Here is a 22,938-nt window from a genome sequence, read left to right as displayed (position 1 = left end):
ATGGAATACTCAATAATTATTAACCGCTTTTTATAGAAACGGGGCTGGGCAGGCCTTATTTAGTATTTTTAGGGTAAAAAAAGGTTAGAGTATACATTGAATGTGACTTACCGAATTAGAATTATCACCGGCTTTGTATTTACTAGAGCAACATGACGAGTGCCACATGTGGAGCAGGATCTTCTAACTCTATAGGAGCACTTGAGATCACCCCAAGTTTTTCAGTTACTGACGGGTGATGTATCGTGGGTCGTTTAACAATTATTTGACTGACTGACGGGCGGTGAATTGCGTGTCGTTTAAGAATTATTTGACTAACTGACGGGTGTTGAATCACATGTCGTATATGAATTCTTAGACTTACCGACGGGCGATGAACCGTGATTTATTTGATTCACTGGCAGGCGATTAACCACATGTCGTATAAGAATTATTCGAATTAATGACGGGCGGTGAATCGTGTACTTCGTATTAATTATTTTGACTAACTTACGGACGATGAATCGTGTGCCACAAATTTATTATTTGACTAACAGACGGGCGTTGAATCACATGTCGTTTATGAATTTTTAGACTTACTGACGGGCGATGAACCGTGATTTATTTGATTCACTGGCAGGCGATTAACCACATGTCGTATAAGAATTATTCGAATTAATGGCGGGCGGTGAATCGTGTGCTTCGTATTAATTATTTAAATAACTTACAGACGGTGAATCGTGTGCCACAAATTAATTATTTGACTTACTGACGGGCGTTGAATCATATGTCGTATATGAATTCTTAGACTTACTGCATGAAAGGCGATGCATGAATCGTGTGCCACATATGAATTACTAGAACGTACTGACAGGCAATGAACCACATGTCGTATAAGAATTATTTGACTAACTGACAGGCGATGAACCACATGTCGTATTTAAGAATTATTTGACTTACTGACGGATGTTGAATCCCATGTCGTATAAGAATTATTTAACTGACTGACACGTGTTGAATTTTGTGCTGTATCTTTAGTTATCTATGTTGTTTTTGTTATACTGTTTTTGTTAAGTTTTCTATGTTATGTTTCGTCTACTGTTGTTTTTCTTTATTTTTAATGTTGTGTTTTATTTACTATATTGTTTTTCTTTAGTTTTTCCAAATTGTGTTTTGTATACTGTTGTAAATTAAGTTGTTTTCTTGTGTTTTTTATGTTGTGTTGTATTGTATTGTGTTTTGTAAAGTATTGTTTAACTTTAATTTTGTATATTGTGTTTTGAATACTGTTGTTTTGTCGTTAGTTTTCTATGTGTGTTTTCAATACCGTTGTTTGTCTTTATTTTTCTATGTGTGTTTTCAATACCGTTGTTTGTCTTTATTTTTCTATGTGTGTCTTGTATATTGCTGTCTGTCTATAGTTTTAGTTGATGTATAATTGTATACTGTTGTTACTTTTTTATTCTATGCTGTGTTTTGTATACTGATATATCTTAAAGTTTTGATGTTGTGTTTTGTATTGTTGCTTTTCCTAAGTTTTCTATATTTGGTTTGTATACTGTTGCTTGTCTTTAGTTTTTCTATGTTGTGTTTTGTTTACTGTTGTTTTTCATATTTTTTATTTTGTGTTTTGTATGTTGTTGATTGCCTTAAGGTTTCCGAATCGTGTTTTTAAACTGTTGTTTGTCTTTTTATGTTTTTTTTTTGTGTTTTGCAAAGCCATCAATTTATCAGCGATTTCAAGTTTTAGATTATTCTTTTGCGATATTCCTTTTTTTTTTGCCTACTTTCTCTGTCCATATCTGTTGGGATAAAACGTTCCCCAAAGATATAGTATTTGCATGTGGTTTCCTTTGTCTTAATTTTTCTGAAATTGATTTTTATCCATGTTGTCACCTTGAACCAAATTTATACAAATTTGACTTCAGTTTGGTTTGATGGTAAAATGAGTATGTTTAAAGCCCATTGGCATATCAAATGAATCTTCCCGATGAAGACATTTTAATGTGATCTGCAAATGAATACCGTTTTAAGCTCAATGGGGCCCTTTGGGCCCCTTGTTAGCTTATGCCATTACTTGGCATTTGTCGTCGCCGGTCGTCGTAAACTATTAAAAAAAAATCTTATCCGAAATGTTGATCCATCGACAAACATTGCCGCTATGGCAAAAAATAGAACATGGGGGCAATTGCAGTTTTTGGCTTATATCTCAAAAACTAAAGCTCTTAGAGCAAATCTAACATGGAAAACCTTTTTTGATTGGTCAACATCTATCAGCCCTGAAATTTTCAGACAAATCGAACAATTCATTGTTGGGTTGCTGCCACTAAATTGGTTATTTTAAGGAAATTTTGCAGTTTTTGGTTATTATCTTGAATATTATTGAAAATAAAGATAAACTGTAGACCGCCGTAAAAATGTTCAGCAAAGTAAGATCTACAAAAAAAAGTTTTATATAACCAAAATTGTCAATTGACCCCTTAAGGAGTTATTGCCCTTTAGGACAATTTTACATAAGTTGTTTATGTTTTTTTTAACTTTAAAAATCTTCTCAAATGAGTCTTGTATAAATTTTGTGTGTTATTTCCTTGTACGTCAAGAAACATAGACACTATAGCTAAAAATGGAACATATGGACAAATGCATGTATTTGCTTTAATAATAATTTGAAGAAATATGACAGATACAAGGAACATTTAGATGGCATCTTTAAGCCATTTGCTAATATATATTGAATAACAATTGATGAAAGATTTAAGCAAAAAAATAGTTGGTGGGCGATTCAGGCTCTTGAGAACCTCTTGTTTAATTGTCTGTACGCTGAACCAGGGTTTGACGTGCTACTTCAAAAGATAACAGACTTTGGAAAGACATATCGCTGGTAAAGTTATCGCTCCTTTAAATTAACTTATCCTAAAAGGTTACCAATTCAACACTGTAATATGATCATTGAATACTGTTTCTATTGGTATAAATATTGATTTTGTTATCAGTAAATTAAAAGCAAACAAAATATTACTAGTATGTTATATATACATATACACGTTCATAAATCTACACTCTGTCGATACCTGTATCTTGGCATTGCACAAGGTGATATGATTGTTAATCAGAGAACTATCCACTAGAGACCAAATGAAGAAACCTATAGGTCAACATATTGCCTCCAACAATGATCAACACCTATACCGCATAGTAACCATCCTTTTAATGGTTCGTAATTTTAATTGTTTTGACAGATTTGTGTTCTCACACGGATATAAATGTTTCAGAAACGATATGACAATATTAATGGATCATAGCATTAACAACTATGACTGACAGATGTTTCCATGACTGGAGACATCATTAGCACATCTCTGTCTTCCTGTCCATTCGTTTTTGATGTGTTTTGTTATTTAATTTTGCCATGTGATTATGGACTTTCTGAATTGATTTTCTTCTAAGTTCAGTATGTTTGTGATTTTACTTTTTTCTAACCTTATAAAGAGAACATTTTAGCTTAATTTAAAAAAAAAGAATCTGCGTGTCTCTTCAAGACAGAAAATACCGAATGTCAATAATAAAACAGAAATCTCAAACCCTCGCTCACTCGAACATGTACAATGAACATGAGTAACAAAATCACAAAAACAAACTATATTTCAATTAGATTGCCAAATCCTAAGTGGAAGACAAACCAACAGCGCACACTGTAAGTCGAAATAAAAATGAGAAAGGAAAACGAAGAAAAGACGAGACTAAAACATACGGCACTGCAAAACTAGGGATCATCAACCAACCAAAACAGAATAAAACATACGGCACTGCAAAACTAGAGAATCATCAACAAACCAAAACCGACTAAAACATACGGCACTGCAAAACTAGGGATCATCAACCAACCAAAACAGAATAAAACATACGGCACTGAAACACTAGAGAATCATCAACAAACCAAAACCGACTAAAACATACGGCACTGCAAAACTAGAGAATCATCAACCAACCAAAACCGATTAAAACATACGGCACTGCAAAACTAGAGAATCATCAACCAACCAAAACTGACTAAAACATACGGCACTGCAAAACTAGGGATCATCAACCAACCAAAACCGATTAAAACATACGGCACTGAAACACTAGGGATCATCAACCAACCAAAACCGACTAAAACATACGGCACTGCAAAACTAGGGATCATCAACCAACCAAAACCGATTAAAACATACGGCACTGCAAAACTAGAGAATCATCAACAAACCAAAACCGACTAAAACATACGGCACTGAAACACTAGAGAATCATCAACAAACCAAAACCGACTAAAACATACGGCACTGCAAAACTAGGGATCATCAACCAACCAAAACAGAATAAAACATACGGCACTGAAACACTAGAGAATCATCAACAAACCAAAACCGACTAAAACATACGGCACTGCAAAACTAGAGAATCATCAACCAACCAAAACCGATTAAAACATACGGCACTGCAAAACTAGAGAATCATCAACCAACCAAAACCGACTAAAACATACGGCACTGCAAAACTAGGGATCATCAACCAACCAAAACCGATTAAAACATACGGCACTGAAACACTAGGGATCATCAACCAACCAAAACCGACTAAAACATACGGCACTGCAAAACTAGGGATCATCAACCAACCAAAACCGATTAAAACATACGGCACTGCAAAACTAGAGAATCATCAACAAACCAAAACCGACTAAAACATACGGCACTGCAAAACTAGAGAATCATCAACCAACCAAAACCGACTAAAACATACGGCACTGCAAAACTAGAGAATCATCAACCAACCAAAACCGACTAAAACATACGGCATTGCAACACTAGAGAATCATCAACCAACCAAAACCGACTAAAACATACGGCACTGCAAAACTAGAGAATCATCAACAAACCAAAACCGACTAAAACATACGGCACTGCAAAACTAGAGAATCATCAACAAACCAAACTAAAACATACGGCACTGCAAAACTAGAGAATCACCACCAAACAAAACCGACTAAAACATACGGCACTGCAAAACTAGGGATCATCAACCAACCAAAACCGACTAAAACATACGGCACTGAAACACTAGAGAATCATCAACAAACCAAAACCGACTAAAACATACGGCACTGCAAAACTAGGGATCATCAACCAACCAAAACAGAATAAAACATACGGCACTGAAACACTAGAGAATCATCAACAAACCAAAACCGACTAAAACATACGGCACTGCAAAACTAGAGAATCATCAACCAACCAAAACCGATTAAAACATACGGCACTGCAAAACTAGAGAATCATCAACCAACCAAAACCGACTAAAACATACGGCACTGCAAAACTAGGGATCATCAACCAACCAAAACCGATTAAAACATACGGCACTGAAACACTAGGGATCATCAACCAACCAAAACCGACTAAAACATACGGCACTGCAAAACTAGGGATCATCAACCAACCAAAACCGATTAAAACATACGGCACTGCAAAACTAGAGAATCATCAACAAACCAAAACCGACTAAAACATACGGCACTGCAAAACTAGAGAATCATCAACCAACCAAAACCGACTAAAACATACGGCACTGCAAAACTAGAGAATCATCAACCAACCAAAACCGACTAAAACATACGGCACTGCAACACTAGAGAATCATCAACCAACCAAAACCGACTAAAACATACGGCACTGCAAAACTAGAGAATCATCAACAAACCAAAACCGACTAAAACATACGGCACTGCAAAACTAGAGAATCATCAACAAACCAAACTAAAACATACGGCACTGCAAAACTAGAGAATCACCACCAAACAAAACCGACTAAAACATACGGCACTGAAACACTAGAGAATCATCAACAAACCAAACTAAAACATACGGCACTGCAAAACTAGAGAATCACCACCAAACAAAACCGACTAAAACATACGGCACTGCAAAACTAGAGAATCATCAACAAACCAAAACAGAATAAAACATACGGCACTGCAACACTAGAGAATCATCAACAAACCAAAACCGACTAAAACATACGGCACTGGAACACTAGAGAATCATCAACAAACCAAAACAGAATAAAACATACGGCACTGCAACACTAGAGAATCATGAACAAACAAAAACCGACTAAAACATACGGCACTACAAAACTAGACAATCATCAACAAACCAAAACCGACTAAAACATACGGCACTACAAAATTAGAGAATCATCAACAAACCAAAACCGACGAAAACATACGGCACTACAAAACTAGAGAATCATTAACAAACCAAAACCGACTAAAACATACGGCACTGCAACACTAGAGAATCATCAACAAACCAAAACCGACTAAAACATACGGCACTGCAAAACTAGAGAATCATCAACAAACCAAAACAGAATAAAACATACGGCACTGCAACACTAGAGAATCACCACTAAACGAAACCGACTAAAACATACGGCACTGAAACACTAGAGAATCATCAACAAACCAAAATCGACTAAAACATACGGCACTGCAAAACTAGAGAATCATCAACAAACCAAAACCGAATAAAACATACGGCACTGCAACATTAGAGAATCATCAACAAACCAAAACAGAATAAAACATACGGCACTGCAACACTAGAGAATCATCAACAAACCAAAACCGACTAAAACATACGGCACTGGAACACTAGAGAATCATCAACAAACCAAAACCGACTAAAACATACGGCACTGGAACACTAGAGAATCATCAACAAACCAAAACCGACTAAAACATACGGCACTGGAACACTAGAGAATCATCAACAAACCAAAACAGAATAAAACATACGGCACTGCAACACTAGAGAATCATGAACAAACCAAAACCGACTAAAACATACGGCACTACAAAACTAGCGAATCATCAACAAACCAAAACCGACTAAAACATACGGCACTACAAAATTAGAGAATCATCAACAAACCAAAACCGACGAAAACATACAGCACTACAAAACTAGAGAATCATCAACAAACCAAAACCGACTAAAACATACGGCACTGCAACACTAGAGAATCATCAACAAACCAAAACCGACTAAAACATACGGCACTGCAACACTAGAGAATCATCAACAAACCAAAACCGACTAAAACATACGGCACTGCAACACTAGAGAATCATCAACAAACCAAAACCGACTAAAACATACGGCACTGCAACACTAGAGAATCATCAACAAACCAAACTAAAACATACGGCACTGCAAAACTAGAGAATCACCACCAAACAAAACCGACTAAAACATACGGCACTGCAAAACTAGAGAATCATCAACAAACCAAAACCGACTAAAACATACGGCACTGCAAAACTAGAGAATCATCAACAAACCAAAACCGACTAAAACATACGGCACTGCAACACTAGAGAATCATCAACAAACCAAACTAAAACATACGGCACTGCAAACCTAGAGAATCACCACCAAACAAAACCGACTAAAACATACGGCACTGCAAAACTAGAGAATCATCAACAAACCAAAACCGACTAAAACATACGGCACTGCAAAACTAGAGAATCATCACAAAACCAAGCCGACTAGAACATACGGCACTGCAAAACTAGAGAATCATCAAAAACCAAAACCGGGGATGATCGCATGTGCTTCGGAAAGGTACGATCAAGTTTTAAGAGTTTAGTATATCATATTTGTATCTTATAAGTTATGTGATTTCTGTGCTTGTTTTGTATATAGTTACTGACATAAATGCGTTCCTTCAAAGTCACGACCTAATCAGATCTTGATATAGTGTTTACTGTGTGAAGTGGTTGTAAATAAGTTTACTAATATGTTTAGCATTGTACCATGTGTACATAATAGTACTCATAAGCATTCTCAAGGTAGACATTCAAAATCATTCAAATCTTATTTCACATAATATTGTCTATAATATTAAAATATTTTTACAGAGATGTAATAAGGGCGATAACTCTTATATAATCATCTGATATCTAAAGTATAGGTGTCACATTGACAATCATTTAACTTAATGGTCTTTTATTTTAGTAAATCAAGCATATAAAAATTATACATACATTTATGCATATTTATTTCAGGTTTAATAAATTGTGTTTTTTATATAGACTGTGTGTTATGTCATATATTGGGTTCCCTTCCTGAGTCACTTCGTGCATTAATATAAGTACTTGGTCATATTTTTGTTTACACATGGTTTCTATAAGTTCTTTTCTGCTTGGCAACATAAAAGTGACAAATCCCGCCATTTTTTGAACGATCCACGGATGATGATTGGCTAGTGTTCTTTTGTAAACTGTGTGCGCAATATATGAACTTTTATCTTCGTCCTCACTCATACTCATTTCGTCTATAAACCTTAATATAAATTCCAATGCTCTTTGTAATCTAAGCAATGTCCTTGAACCTGACGGCACACGACCTCTGAAGGTCGTTAGTCCATACTCGACTTCGTATTTGATCATAGACTGAACGGATTTATAATTGTCACAAGTATCACAACGACGCCATGTTTCGAGAATGCCAATCTTTTCTTCTAAATCTTTTGCCACAAAGCCAAATAATCTTCCTTGAAGTCGAAAAAATCTGAAAAAGAGCATATATTAGGGTTTTTTTCAAATCTTTTGCGTTTGTATAAATCAATTATATTTGATATGATTAGTGAAACGTAAAACAACCAAATAAAAAATTCGAGTCTTTATCGGGTGTCCTAACATTTATTCTTTAATTTTTTAAACCATTTTTCTCTATCCTTTGTTGAATCTTACACTTTTTTACACCCCATAAAAATCTAATTGCTTTCCATATTCTTTTCTTGATATTTATACAATTACACTCAAGGTAAAATAGAATCTGGTAAAAATTTTCATAAACTTAAAGAAAGTAACCCACGCAACATGCAAGTAAAAAGTACTCCCCTTTGTGAATTTTATTTTTAGTTATTATGTCTGTATTTATCAACGGAAAACAGAAGAAAGCAAGGCGAAAAAAGGTATATTATAAATTACGGAGCTACATGTGTATGGTTAATGAGGAAAACTTTTTACATATTGCCTATCTCCCCCTTTTTCACCTTTTCAAAATCTTAGATCCGTATCTGGCTAGAAAAGTAAGGTAAAACAAACTCTAAGAGTTCGGTATTTTTTTTACTTTTTTTTTACTTTTTTCCAAATTTGCGAGTTCGAAGCGTTTTTCAATTACAGATGCCACAATCTGCGTTGCTTTGTTTTAGTGCCTAGGCTTTTCTCATGATTTATCATTATCATAATGCGTGAAATAAATGAATCACTTTGTCATTGAAGTTAATTGTACTTAAATCTACCCATCAAGTATCATGAGTGATAATCGATAAAGTATCATGATTAGTATCTAAATCATAAGAAGTACTTGTGACGCACTTTGATCTACACACAATTGTGTATAATGTGTATAAACCCCTACCTACACCCTCACCAATAAGGATATACCATCATCAATAATTCTTCCGTGTTAATAGGATGTTTTTTCTTTCTTTTACTTTTTACGACAAGAACAATAACCTAGTCGATGTCAATGGTTTATCACTATTTATTCATTTTAATCTCTTAAATGAATTAGATTTTTTTAGTCGAATAGAAATATAACATTAGGATGACAAGTACATTAAAAAAAAAGACAATAACAAACGAACAGAAAGAAAAATTCTTAAAAATAAGATAGTTTAACTTTTTTTGTATCCTTTTTAAAGAAATGCGCATTTACGAGTTGAAAGCAATACTGTTGAACAATTGTCCTAGCTGATATAATAGGGGGATTTGTAAACTAAACTGTTGATCGAAATTTATATAGTTTAGTCCTAAAACATTTGACATCGCATTTTTTTTTTTTTTTTTTGCTTTTCTACTTTTTCATTTGTGGTTGATCGAAATGTGGAAATCGTGGATCAGCTTTCAAAAGTAATGCGGAAATGAACGTTATAAGCAAGGTGTTACTTATATGAATGTTAACCGAAACCAAGGGGTTTGCTGCCGTATCGCATGTCTGTTCCGAGTAGCCTGGATTTGCAGATATATAGTTCTTGGTTGCTGTCAGTCATAACTGTTTAACAGTTTCTTGTTTAATGTTATTTCATTTTTTTTTCATTGTTTCACATGCTCAAGCTACAATGTTTCAAATGTTTTGGTCATTGATAAAGACAACAAAGTTACCCGTTACGTGGTTACCTTTCGGTCTTTTGAGGGTATAGATGTCGCATTGTTAATCATACAACACCTCTTTCCTTTGATATCAAGGGTACATGCAAGACATCTGACATAAATTCCTACATGTTTAAATTTGGTACATGATATCAGCATTTCATTCCTAATAAATATGCTGTTTGAAGCTGATATTTGTATTTAAATTAGTGACTAAATTAGCAATCTGTTTCGAAATATTGTTTTCAATATTAAAAATAAACATATTCTTCAAAACATCATGTATAAAGAAATAGTATGACTGATTCAAATTTCTATATACATGGATTTTAAAATACTACACTATGCATGTATATATGCTTAACTTTCGCGTTTATGTAAACATAATGTAGTAACACGTGATTTTATTTACCTGCATAATTCTCTGTAAGCTTTTATGTAATATTCCAATAAAATAGTATCATCATCTAATTTGCATTTTTTCAATAATTCTAAAACTTTCTCCAAATCAAAATCTTTCTGTTCTGTGTCGAACATAATATCCTTGTTCATTCTGTCTGTCAATAAATGTAATGTCACCTGTTGTATGTTTACCTTCTTATACCATGCATACGTCAGTATACCCCAGTCTATTTTTAACCTTTGTCACAATGAGGTCATGGATAACCTTTAACGGATTACAGACAGAGGTGATTTAAACAGGAAAAACGTACCGAATGAGCTTTGTTTGTTACGTGTATGTCCTCGATATAAGAAAAACATTTTTAAGTACATCCGTTCTAACGGACGTAGACGTCGTTATATATAACTGTATGTTTGAGGGATAGATATGGTTTGCTAATTTTAGTACAGAAAAGAAAATAACACATAAAACGGACACATAATTAGTTAAAAAAAAGACGAAGTACGAATTTAAAAAACAGGCAAAATGTAGATGAATAATTAAGCAAGTATAGAGCTGAGATAAATAGATAAGATATATAATGATTGGCAAAGTAATTAAATAATTAAGAACGATGATTTAAAAAGCAAGAAAAAGAGAAATGAAGGACCCCGGTTTTTTTCACAACAGTGACCGAAATTTTTATTGCGAAAAAAAATCACAAATCGTGCACAGAAGACTAAGAGCACTCCGGTGTTGACATGAATACTAACTAAATCGTAATTTCATTGATATCCTGTTACAATTCAATTCAATTCAAATCTTTATTGCCATAAAACTACATATTTATAGTATATGTATGTGACACAACATAACAAAATGAAAAAAAAATAAAAATAACAACGAGATCATTATACAAAACTTTGAAGTTTTCGTAAAATTAAGAATTTCTTATGCCAGGAATAGATTACCTTAGCAGTATTTGGCACAAACTTTTGGAAATTTGGGTCCTTCATGCTCTTCAACTTTGTTTTGCTTTATAACTTTTTTTATCTGAGCGTCACTGATGAGCTCGAGTCTTATAAAGACGAAACGCGCGTCTGGCGTAATAAATATAGAACAATAGGTAGTTGAGCATGAGGTTTTAATACTGACTATATCATGTTGAATATTCCACATGATATAGTCAGTATAAAAAAAAAAGATAATTCGGTAATTGTAACGTCACACAATGTATTGCCTATTATTGAATAGCAATATATTATTTCCCACAGAAAGTAACCAAAAGTTAACGTGCAATAAATTCTAATATTGCACTAGTGCAATAAATCTCCAAAATTCATGACGTCATCAACGACAAAATCTTAGTTTAAACCAAATTTTACTTTCAAATATTATACTGCTATACAATAAAAGGGTTATTGCATGAATATTGGGGAATATTGTCCCTCGTAGAACATATATTGCACTCGCAAGCTCGTGCAATATAAAATTTTACTCGGGACAATATTCCCCAATATTCATGCAATAACCCTATAATATTTTCAGTGATACAGCCAGTACGTTGATACTCGAAAATATTAGGCAGTAACATCAAAGGGAAAAATATACTAATTACCTATAAATTATAATCTTGAACCCTTTGATATCTATTTTATGATATGCATGTACATTTTTATGCATTGGTTCAAGAATTGAATTACCATTATTTTCACCGGTCACTCGTTTCATATGACTTTAAATAGAGATTCATTCGAAGAAACGGATATTGTGGCTTAAAAGTAAATTCATCGCTTTTGTGGCACACTCTTTAATGACTCTTCATTCTTTGGTGATGACAGCTATACTTACTGTGGGTCCTTTTTATGTGTTAACTACTAGTCTAGTTTTCGAAATTTTTAAAATCAGAGTTGGTTTAACTGAAATAAATAACAAAGTATAAAAAAAAGCATGCGTACTTTGTTATAGGTACATGTGTTCTCATTAACAGATACACTATGATACACAATCATATGGGTGTACACATTGTGTACAAGGTCGTGACGAGAAGATAATTTAGATAAAATTCAAATAAACAAGATCAAAATCAGAACATTGACTTCATGTTACATGGCGTTTATTAGAGATGACCAGGATATTGACGAACGAACGTACGAAAGCGTAACTTTACGAATCGTACGAAACGGGAGCGGTAGTTCATACATATTAATGAATTAATCCAACATAAAATCGTAGAAGTGACAGAAATTGCATGGTTCTGCATGTAGTTTAAAGAAATGTTACCTGTTTATTAGCCTTCTCCAAGCATTAATAATTAAATGTTTGATACAAAAGAAAAAGGTGCACTCGATATGCAAGACTCTGTTTTAAATTTGAGGTCCTGAAAGTGTTTTAAAGGGGTATAAAAGGGTGAAAGCATATATAAATGTATCAAAGTTTACCATATTGATGTAATTCATTTTTTATTTTAAATCTTGTTTTCTTTTCCGAAATTTATATATCTTCGTTGGCTTATGCCTCCAGACAAGCCAGATTAGGCTGATTACAAGGAACCCTGATCAAATAAAAGAAATAATTTCCTAAATATTTTGCATGTCTTAGAAAAGGGATGCTATAAATATAAGTGTTGAAGTTTAGTACTAGTAGTATATTTATTCTTTTGATAATCAAATTGCAGTTGCATCTTTTATGGTTATTACATTTCCCGCTCATTTAATTAGTTTATTCATTATTATTGCAAATGTTTACGAACATAAATAAGTTTACAGACTGCTATTATCCAATATAACTCAGCATAGGAGGTGCATACTGGTGGAGGTCCAATTTTTATAAGGGATATAACCCTAGAAAAATTGGACAAGAGCATCCAACCCAAACACACAGATGGACCTAAAGTACGTTTAAACTGGCCGAGTATCACATTATGGCATAAACAAAATAGACAATATATAAAACATCATTTTGAACTGCTATTGCTTCATGTGAAAATCGAAAATTTAGGACAAAGCTCTATTTTTTTTTATTAACATGTAATTATCGGAATTTATAAGTTATTTTATACCTATTTTTCTACACTAAATCAATTGGTATATTACTAACGAAATCCTTCCACATTTCAAACGTCAAAAAATGACCTATGGACTTGTAAGACTTATCATTGGGGAGAACCGAAATGCATTGTTTTCTCGCCGAAACTCCTAAGTGAAGACAAGTTACTTTTGGAAAATTGATGGACTGCAATATAATTCCTCCGTGTAGGTGTGTAAACGAGGATCTACCCGCCAACAAACTTTTACGTGTATCTGAAATCAAATTTAAGGAGTTGCGATGCTAAGGTTTACATTGGATAGAGTAAAACTCCACAGTGCAATAACGATTATAAAATATTTTCCCAAAGTGACTTGTCTTTGGAACTTTGGAGTATCTGTGACAAGGTGCGTAATATATACAGTCATTTTTTTTTAATTTCAAAGGGCCTCTAAGAGATCTCAATGAACCGGAGCATCCTATCTACATTGAAGTTTCACATCATTATCAGGAGCTGTATAAAGTTAAGACAAAATACACAGGCAGTTGGAAGGGACAAACAGATACAAAAACCGACAAACATACGGGGCGGGGCGATTCCTATCCTATATACACAATACTGTTTGCATGGGGAGATGGGTTCATAATTTGCGAATGACATACACTTGTACTTCATGCCTCATCCGCACTTTCTGATTTCAAATCGTTTATTGTATTTCCGTTAGTTCTACCATTGGTGTCCAGGATCATAACCAAAATTCTTAAACGAAATTTCATTCCATGAGGACCATTTCAACAAAACTACATTGGCTAGAGGTATAAGGTAGGGTTGATATCTCACAAACATGTTAAACCTAGCAGCATGATTGCGCCTGTCCCAAGTCTCTGGCCTTTGTTAGTCTTGTATGTATTTTTAAATTTTAGTTCATTTGTATGTGTTGGTGTCTACTGTGACGTCCTTTTTCACTGAACTAGTGCATAATTTTAAAGGGGCCAGCTGAGGCCAACCTCAAAATGCGGGATTTCTCGCGAAGTTGAAGACATTTGGTGGACTTCGGCTGTTATCTGCTCTTTGGTCGGGTTGTTGTCTGTTAGACATATTCCCCATTTCCATTCTGAATTTTATTTAGAAATAGTTTTTACTGATTTCATTTTGTAACACCGGTCCAGGATTTTGTCTAATATTGAAAGGAGAATATGTCACGAAATCACAATAAGGCTTGCTATTTTAACTTAAGGGACCATTTTGATTATTTTTTGTATTGTTATTTTGCGATAATTTAAAAGAATTACAGCAGATTGCATTGAGTGTGTAGGTAAAGGTAGAGTATTTGGTTAGCTGGCTTGATAGCTAAACAATGAATTCATTATTATTTAAGGTATAATACCCTCCTTTCGAAGTAGCCTAGTCCTTGAGACAGATAGATTGGTGATCTGTAGGACAAGTCTACTCTGGAGTTTACCTAACCTAATAATGACTTCACAGTTCAGCTAGCAAACAAGTTAACCATACATACTATCTTTACCTTCACCCTCAATGAAATCGACTGTAATATAAGATCGAGACCAGAGTCATTCAAAATTTGGACAATTCATAGAAAAAACCTCAAGAACCATTCCACCAACGTTTGAATTTGATTGACTAAATTGCTTCAGAGGATTTGATAAAAACGTGAAAAATTCATTTCATTTTTAGGCGGGAGGGGGGGGGGGGCTAGGATAAAATTTGAAAAAGGCAGGACATGAGTGTTGGGTAAAAAAAGGCGGATACAACGATAGACAATTCATGTAAAAAAAGTCAGGACAAACTTATATAAAAAGGCAGGACCGAATAGAGAGAAAAATAAAAAGGACAGAGATCACTCTAAATAAAATACAGGAGAACATTTTACATACTAGCCTTTCAACCCCCCTCTTTCTTTAAAAAAAATCATTTTTGAACGGGTTATAAAGAGATATATTTTTTTATAATAAACTGATCGACGAGATTTCATATAAAACTTGAATACCCAATTAAAATGACAGATAAAGAAACAATCCCTCAACATTACATTTACATATTGTTTCAGAGCATCTAAATTATGCATTCATATCTGTATGAGTATAGTAAAAGTTGTCGGTGTACTCGAATACTCTTGTGCGTAATGTACATTTCATTATGCGTTCAACATCTATATGATATCGTAACATACGTAACACTTTTATACGTCTTTTATCGATAAATCATATAAACCATTTAAAATTGGTATATTTAATGCATTTCTCTCTATTATCGTTATTGCATCCGAATATAACTCAAACATATTAACCATTACATAGCAACACCTTTTGGTTTAAAGTACGTTTGTAAACATACAATTACCGCTCCTAATACGTTCGTTCGTCGAGATAGGTTCGTTCGTCAATATCCTGGTCATCTCTACTATGAATTTGTTCGAGGTCCTGTTATAATCCTGTTATACAGTTATACACTTCGGACACTCGGACTTCTTCCACCAATTATACTGACCGGCATGGCATATCTAGCCTCTAGGTGGATTTAAACACAAACCACTAAGTTAAACTAAATAAATGTTACTACGGATTATATTAAGGCCCGGTTTTGGCCCAAGAAAGTAAAATGTTTTACAACTATTTCAAATTGGCAAATAATATTTGAAAATGCACCCTGGAAAGTATCCCAATAACGTACAAGTGTACAATGTATACTAGTACATGTTATTACAGCCTGCGGCAATAAGGCTCTTATTTGGCCCAAACATAACTGCAAATTTAAAAGTTATCATACATATCTTTAATTTTGTCCAAACTAGACTAACTCAAAGGTACAAGGTATTTAGAAAAAATACAGAATTTATGCAGTTTAATTACTGTTTTATGATTTCCATTGTAGAAACATCCTACGCAGACAAGAAACAACAAAATAATTTAAGAAAAGCTTTGTTATAACGTTTCACGTAATCTCAGCAAATATAAAGTTATTTCTTGGCTGCGCACATACATTTCAAATCAAAATTATACTTAAAAGGAGTAGGTCCAGTAGCCCCAAAATATAGCAGTTTTACAAAATTGTTTTAAAAATGTAAACTTTTAGTTATTCATTGAACAGTAGAATGCTTCTGCTACATAAATTTGAGCTGATTGTGACAAACAATGCACGTATATCGGGTACTAGCACCAGTAAGTCATGCTAAATTGCTGCAATCTTCACAATTCTAGCATTTTAGTTAAATTTTAGACGGTTTTCGTATAAAACCAAAGTAGCCGCATTCGTGTTCATCCTTAATATTTAAATTTAAGCTGTATTTTATGATAATTCATAACATATGTTAAGGTTGAGGATGAACACGGATGCGGCCACTTTCATTTTTGACAAAAATCATCTGAAAAATGACATTTTTCGGCATATTTGGAAGATGTTTCATATTTCAGCTTGAATTGGTACGTTTTGTATGACTCAATCAGTTAAAGTCTTTCAAATAAACTAATTGATTCAAATAAAATAAAAATTTAAGTGTTTAAAAAGTGGTCAAAATCTTTCGTCAGATAAACATGAAATTTGAGGCCAAAATCGGTCCTTACCTACAACAGTCTCCGGGACAAGTTTGCAATTCCGCTGAGTGCAAAAGTTGTCACCTTAATTTTTGGAGTTAAGTCAAAACAAAGTTGATAACTTGGTTGGTATTGGTTCTCTGATATTTGTCCTAAAATTTTTTGGATCTAGCACCACTGTTGAAAAAGTTATGCCCCTTTTTTCAACAATTTCCTCAGAGGAAAAGTACTTTTCCTCAAGGGAAATCAAATTTCCCTGAAGGAAAAAGATTTTTCCTCAAGGGAAATTGTTTTTTCCTCAAGGGAAAAAGATTTCCCTTAGGGAATTTGCTGCATAATTATTTCCTTTGAGGAAATTCTATTTCCTTTGAGGAAATTCTATTTCCTTTGAGGAAATTCTATTTCCTTAGAGGAAATTCTTTTTTCTTTGAGGAAATTTGCAGCTTCAAATTTTCCTTGGAGGAAATACTTTTTCCTGTGAGGAAATTTGTAGCTTCAAATTTTCCTTGGAGGAAATACTTTTTCCTGTGAGGAAATTTTTGACAAACACTTTTCCTTGGAGGAAAATTCAAGACAACAAATTTCCTCTAAGGAAATCATTGATCTTCAAATTTCCTCTAGGGAAATTTCTGAACATCAAATTTCCCTTAAGGAAATGTTTTTCCTCTATGGAAATTTCATAACAGTACAAACAGTATTAATATATTTTCTCCTAGACTGAATTATTGATACAAAAGATAATTAAAACTTTAATACTGTAATACAAATTTTCATGGTGAGTATTAAACATACAAAAACAAAAGGCTGACTGTTTAACATGTTTAAGACAATACAATAATAAGCAAAATGCTATGAATATCATACCATTTGTGATGTTATTAATATTGTGCTCATATTTGCATATTAAATAAAATAAACACTTTTCATGTCAAATTAACTTGTCTTCTGTTTCAGCTGCTGTATATTCGACCCCCTACATAACAGTTCAGTGCATAAATAATTCAATCCACAAGACATCTTCCTTCAATTGGTTGAATAAATTTTGGCAACGTATGTTCTTCAAACATCTTCTTTGTATATTTGATATGATGGAGCCATGTACATGAATTGATAAAGCAGGTGTTTATTTCGACAACAAACATGACAAAGATACTATTTTTTTTCTTAATTTCTCCATAATCCATCAGTTAATATGAATGTAGGTTGTTACATTTTACACAATTGTGTTCTTTGATAGTACTCCATTTTGTTTATAGCAATTTTGTAGGATTTTTTCTATTTCTTTTTCCAGAAAAACACACAGTTGAGTTCATGTCACATTAATAATCCAATTAGCACATTATGTAGAAAATTATTAACAATTAAGTTTCCTCTTCAGTATAGACCTGCAGGACCTGTTGATGATCATAAAAACCAAGATATCTGACCTATAAATACACAAAATAAAAAAAAAATGTTATAAATGGAGAAAAAAACAGCAATATAAATAAGCTTATTTTATCATGTTTTAATGAACATTTTGAGAAACTTTCATTTGATATTCTTACTTGTCATGCTTATGAGTTCTCTTATTTCAGTGCTTTGTGTCCAAGATTTAATATTCGTTGTTTAGTGCCTTGCAGTGATATTTAAAGTTGAGCCACTTGCAATAGTTGTTATAGAATGTTCATATGTTGTGTTAATATTTGAACCACTGTCCTATATTATGGTCAGGTTGAGTGCTCACAGACATGAGGCCTAAATTAATATATTGTTTGTTTCCCTAATCCCTATTCTGACAAGCCAGGTGTGGGTAGGTAGGTAGGTAAATAATTTTATTTTCCCCAAAAGCCTGAATATTATCGGATGATCCGGCAAGCCCGAAAATCAGAAATGAATAAAATAATATTTGGCTTAGTTTTGACAATAAAATTTTATGAGTAGGGCCATTTTTGCAGGGTCGGTCAGGATTGGAGAAACAAACAATATTTTATATTAGGCATGATTTTTTTTTATTAATTGTTATTGACTTTGAACATGTTGAACTAAGTTGGATTGTTTTAATCTTTATATGTCATGTATGTTGAGATCTTTAATGGATGACCTATAAAGGAAGTGTTTTCTCATTATTGAAGGCAGGCCCATGATTGGCCTTTAATTTCTTGCATCCGCTTCATTGAACTCTGGTGGATAAGTCACTCATTTACCATACCACATTTTTTTATTTTTATATGAGTCATCATTCAAAGGCAATTTCTTTTATTACTGTAATTCAGAAATTATCGAAACTTTTTAGTAATGCGAATAATGTGACAGACTGGGTGAGTATCGCAAAAATAAGAAATCATATTTTGATAACAGAAACATATATATATATATATCATGTAACTATATAGATCTTTATGCAGATTTTTTTTGTAATCACAATAAGTTGTCCCTTCCCTGAAAAATCTGAATTTACAGTATATAGAAGTGGTCTTACCATTTAGGCCTTGTTGTATTCTGTTTATCTTGTTTTGCGCTCATTTCTATTGTTACTGTTTATATTTTTCATCATTTTTCTATATTTCTTGTCCTATAAAACATAAAAAGGGTAAAAACTATTATAAAACATCAGTTTGTGTTTTTCTTTATATTCAGTTATATTTAAAAAGAATGGAATATTTGTGCTATTTCATTTCACAAACTTTTTGCCAGTCATGACTTTCAAAGACTTTCACCCTGGTCAATAGTTTAAAAAACAAACATTCCCATACTTTTTCTTTGTGTTCGTACTAATTTTTCATTTGACAACAAAGACATGATTCAACTATTCTTCTAAAATTTGTTTCGCTTGACTACGTTAAACTCTGAAATATTGTTAACAGTATAATCTGTATGTGTCTCACTTGTCAAAATTTCAAATTAATATATAAATCAGATAAAAATGCTATGCATGGCTCAGCTTGATACAAACGTACAGGTTGAACCCAGAACAGTTGGGGCAAGTATGGACACAACATTCAAGCTCGATACAACTCTGAATTTTAAATTTGGATTGTGATTCAATAGTTGATGCAGCATAGGTTTCTGACACAGAATGAATGCGGTCCAAGTACTTAAAAAATTTAAATTGACAATTAACCTCTAAAATGGTCCAATATTCAAAATCTCAATACATGGTTAGATGCAGCATATCAACATGATCAAAGAACCCCAATAATTCATTTTTTGGTGAAATCAAATAAAGTTAAATTTTGGACCTTTTAGAACTCAATGTGGACCAATTTGATAATGGGTCAAAATATCAAAAATCTTAATGAATGGTTAGATTCAGCATATCAAAGAGCCCCATATAATCAATTTTTGTTGAAATCAAACAAAGTAAAATTTTGGACCCCGATTTGGATCAACTTGAATTTGGGCCCATAATAAAAAAATCTAAGTAAATATTCAGATTCAGCATATTAATCTGAACACCAAGAATTTAAATATTGTTAAAATCAAAATAAGTTTAATTTTGGACCCTTTGGACCTTAAGGTAGACCAATTTAAACAGGACCAAAAAACTAGGAATCTAAATACACAGTTAGATTTGGCATATCAAAGAACTCCAATAATTCAATTTTCTATAAAATCAAACAAAGTTTAATATTGGCCCCTATTGGCCCCTAATTCATGTAATTCCTAAACTCTGAACAAAAACTCTGGTCACAAACCTTGTGTTTGAATTTCATAGATTTCTATTACTTGTACTAAAGTTATTAAGCGAAAACTAAATGTCCTGGGACAACGACGACTACATGATAAAATTGAGAATGGAAAAAGGGAATGTGTCAAAGAGACAACAACCTGACCATAGATTTGAGGGTTGGAATCCTTTTCTTTTACCGAGCAATGCATTTGAATGGGAGATATAGTTGGAACCCCTCTTTGCTCTTGGTTGGGACCCCCCTTTTAAAATGGCTGGATCCGCCCCTGAGAAGCATTATAGAAAAATCTATAAGCTTTAACTCAAAATAAGGATAATTTTATTTTTAAAGGGCAGGCACAGATCCAGAGGGGGGTTCAAGGGATTGGAACCCCCCTTTTTTTGAATAATCAATGCATTTGAATAGGGACATGTAATTGGACCCCCCCTCCCCCCCCTTTCCCCTTTTGTCCTGGGTTAGAATCCCACCCCCACCCCTTTTTAAAATGACTGGATCCGCCCCTTAAGGGTCTATAATTAAGTTTGACAACATCAGACGACATACTACTTTATCAAAAAAAAAATGCCACATTTCATCCGATTTAATTTCATCCCTTTAATACTTGCTACATGTATTTCATCCATAATATTTAAAGAAATAAATTTGGGAGGAGTATGATTTTAATTCATTTGTAATTTGCAAGTTATTAACTATCCAAACTAGAGACCTAATAGAGTAGATATACTTGACTAATTTAAATCAAACTTGGGGTGACTGGGAACAAAGATTTAAGGGAATAGATGACAGTTCACCTACAATGACCTAGTTTCATAGCAATAGCATACATTAATAAAGACTACATGGTCATTCTTATGTTTAAACGTGGTTTAAACTTTGGGTGTTCATTTTTTAATGTTTAACATGTTTAAAGCTAACAATTTCAACTACATACATGTATCAAGATTTGATCCTACATTATTTAAATATTGAAAAAAATAGCTTTTTAAATTTGGATCTATATATAATTGTGAATGTCACATGGATGTATTTTAATGTAAAGCATCTGAAAAATCATTAGCCGTCTCATATTTATTTCAGTTCTTCAAAAGGCAAATTTATATGAGCTTATGCTGAAAATAGAGATTTCTTATTAAGGAGAAATCCCTGCCCCCCTTTTTGTGTGAAAAATTTTGTTGATTATATAGGGAATCACAGAAACATGACTGAGGCAAGCATCCCCCATCTGAACCCCCACATGAATATGTTTTTTTAGCTTGTGTAGGTGTAAGTCAGTAAGGAGGCAACCATTTGATTTGTAGGCCGGGTGAAAAATGTGATTAATCTTGCTTTGTAAACTTGTGCTATAAATAAAAATTACCAATCCATTAAAAAATCCGTGAGCCCAATCTCATCCAGTGAAATAGATTATAGTCTGTTTTCGAAGTTATATGGAAGTAAGTTAGTAGTCCAGATAATTATGACGCATTGCAAGGCATTTTTTCTAAGGAGAAGTGTAGAATGGGGGAATGGAACCAATAAATTGATCGGATCCGAAATGTTCTTCCCAGTAAAGGAGCACCTATTATTTTGTAGGTAATTATTATTAGTGTCAGTGGTCTCACAAGTAAATCAGAGTGAATATTGCATGCACATTAAAATTAGCAGAGAAGAGACAATTATCAACTTGTGTATTATTCATTTTCTCGCAGTTATTTACGGTAAATCGTGGGTAAATCAGCTATATAGACATAGGAAGATGTGGTGTATGTATATATATATATCCGAAAACAGGTGTTCGGTTCTAGTACTATATAGTGGCTATAGTATATGACTTTTAAATAACAATTATCAATTATATCTGTATTCTGTGGCGGGTCGAAGGGGATGGAATCCGGGGTTGGCCTCCCCTAGCATTTTGTGAGCAATCATTGCATAAATGATAATCTCGGGAATCCTCTCAAGTTCCTATAATACAAGGTGATGGGACGTTCCGTTGGAATAGGTTACCTGTGCATCAGGAAAAGTTTTAAGGCATAGCGTGAAAAGGTAACCTATTCCAACGGAACCGAACGTCCTATCACCTTGTATATAGGAACCTTAAAAATATGTGAATAGGTCGGGAAAAACTCTCTTTTGACACT

At 33.4% G+C, this 22,938-nt stretch overlaps 1 protein-coding gene and 1 long non-coding RNA gene across 2 annotated transcripts; both read right to left on the bottom strand.

The window, feature by feature from the left end:
- Window positions 1–8,016: 8,016 nt before the first annotated feature.
- Window positions 8,017–10,959, bottom strand: LOC139500594 (ceramide-1-phosphate transfer protein-like). Its single transcript, XM_071289349.1, has 2 exons — window positions 10,599–10,959; window positions 8,017–8,597 (listed from the first exon to the last, which is right to left on the bottom strand). The coding sequence occupies exons 1-2, from the start codon at window positions 10,736–10,738 to the stop codon at window positions 8,084–8,086; spliced, it is 654 nt and encodes a 217-aa protein (XP_071145450.1). The 5' UTR covers window positions 10,739–10,959; the 3' UTR covers window positions 8,017–8,083.
- Window positions 10,960–18,501: 7,542 nt separating this feature from the next.
- On the bottom strand, window positions 18,502–22,396 carry LOC139500916 (uncharacterized). The gene is made up of 3 exons (XR_011658404.1): window positions 22,176–22,396; window positions 19,609–19,701; window positions 18,502–18,574 (listed from the first exon to the last, which is right to left on the bottom strand). It is a non-coding gene; the product is annotated as an uncharacterized lncRNA (long non-coding RNA).
- Window positions 22,397–22,938: the final 542 nt, after the last annotated feature.

Source organism: Mytilus edulis, chromosome 13, assembly GCF_963676685.1.
Source record: "Mytilus edulis chromosome 13, xbMytEdul2.2, whole genome shotgun sequence".
Taxonomy (NCBI): domain Eukaryota; kingdom Metazoa; phylum Mollusca; class Bivalvia; order Mytilida; family Mytilidae; genus Mytilus; species Mytilus edulis.
Note: the sequence above shows the minus strand (reverse complement) of the source record. Positions and strands in the feature narration are given on the sequence as shown.

Coding starts and splice junctions, on each gene's coding strand:
- LOC139500594 (XM_071289349.1), bottom strand. CDS start 10,738: ATGAACAAGGATATTATGTTCGACACAGAACAGAAAGATTTTGATTTG. Junction 8,598..10,598: donor GCTTACAGAGAATTATGCAG/GTAAATAAAATC, acceptor GCTCTTTTTCAG/ATTTTTTCGACTTCAAGGAA.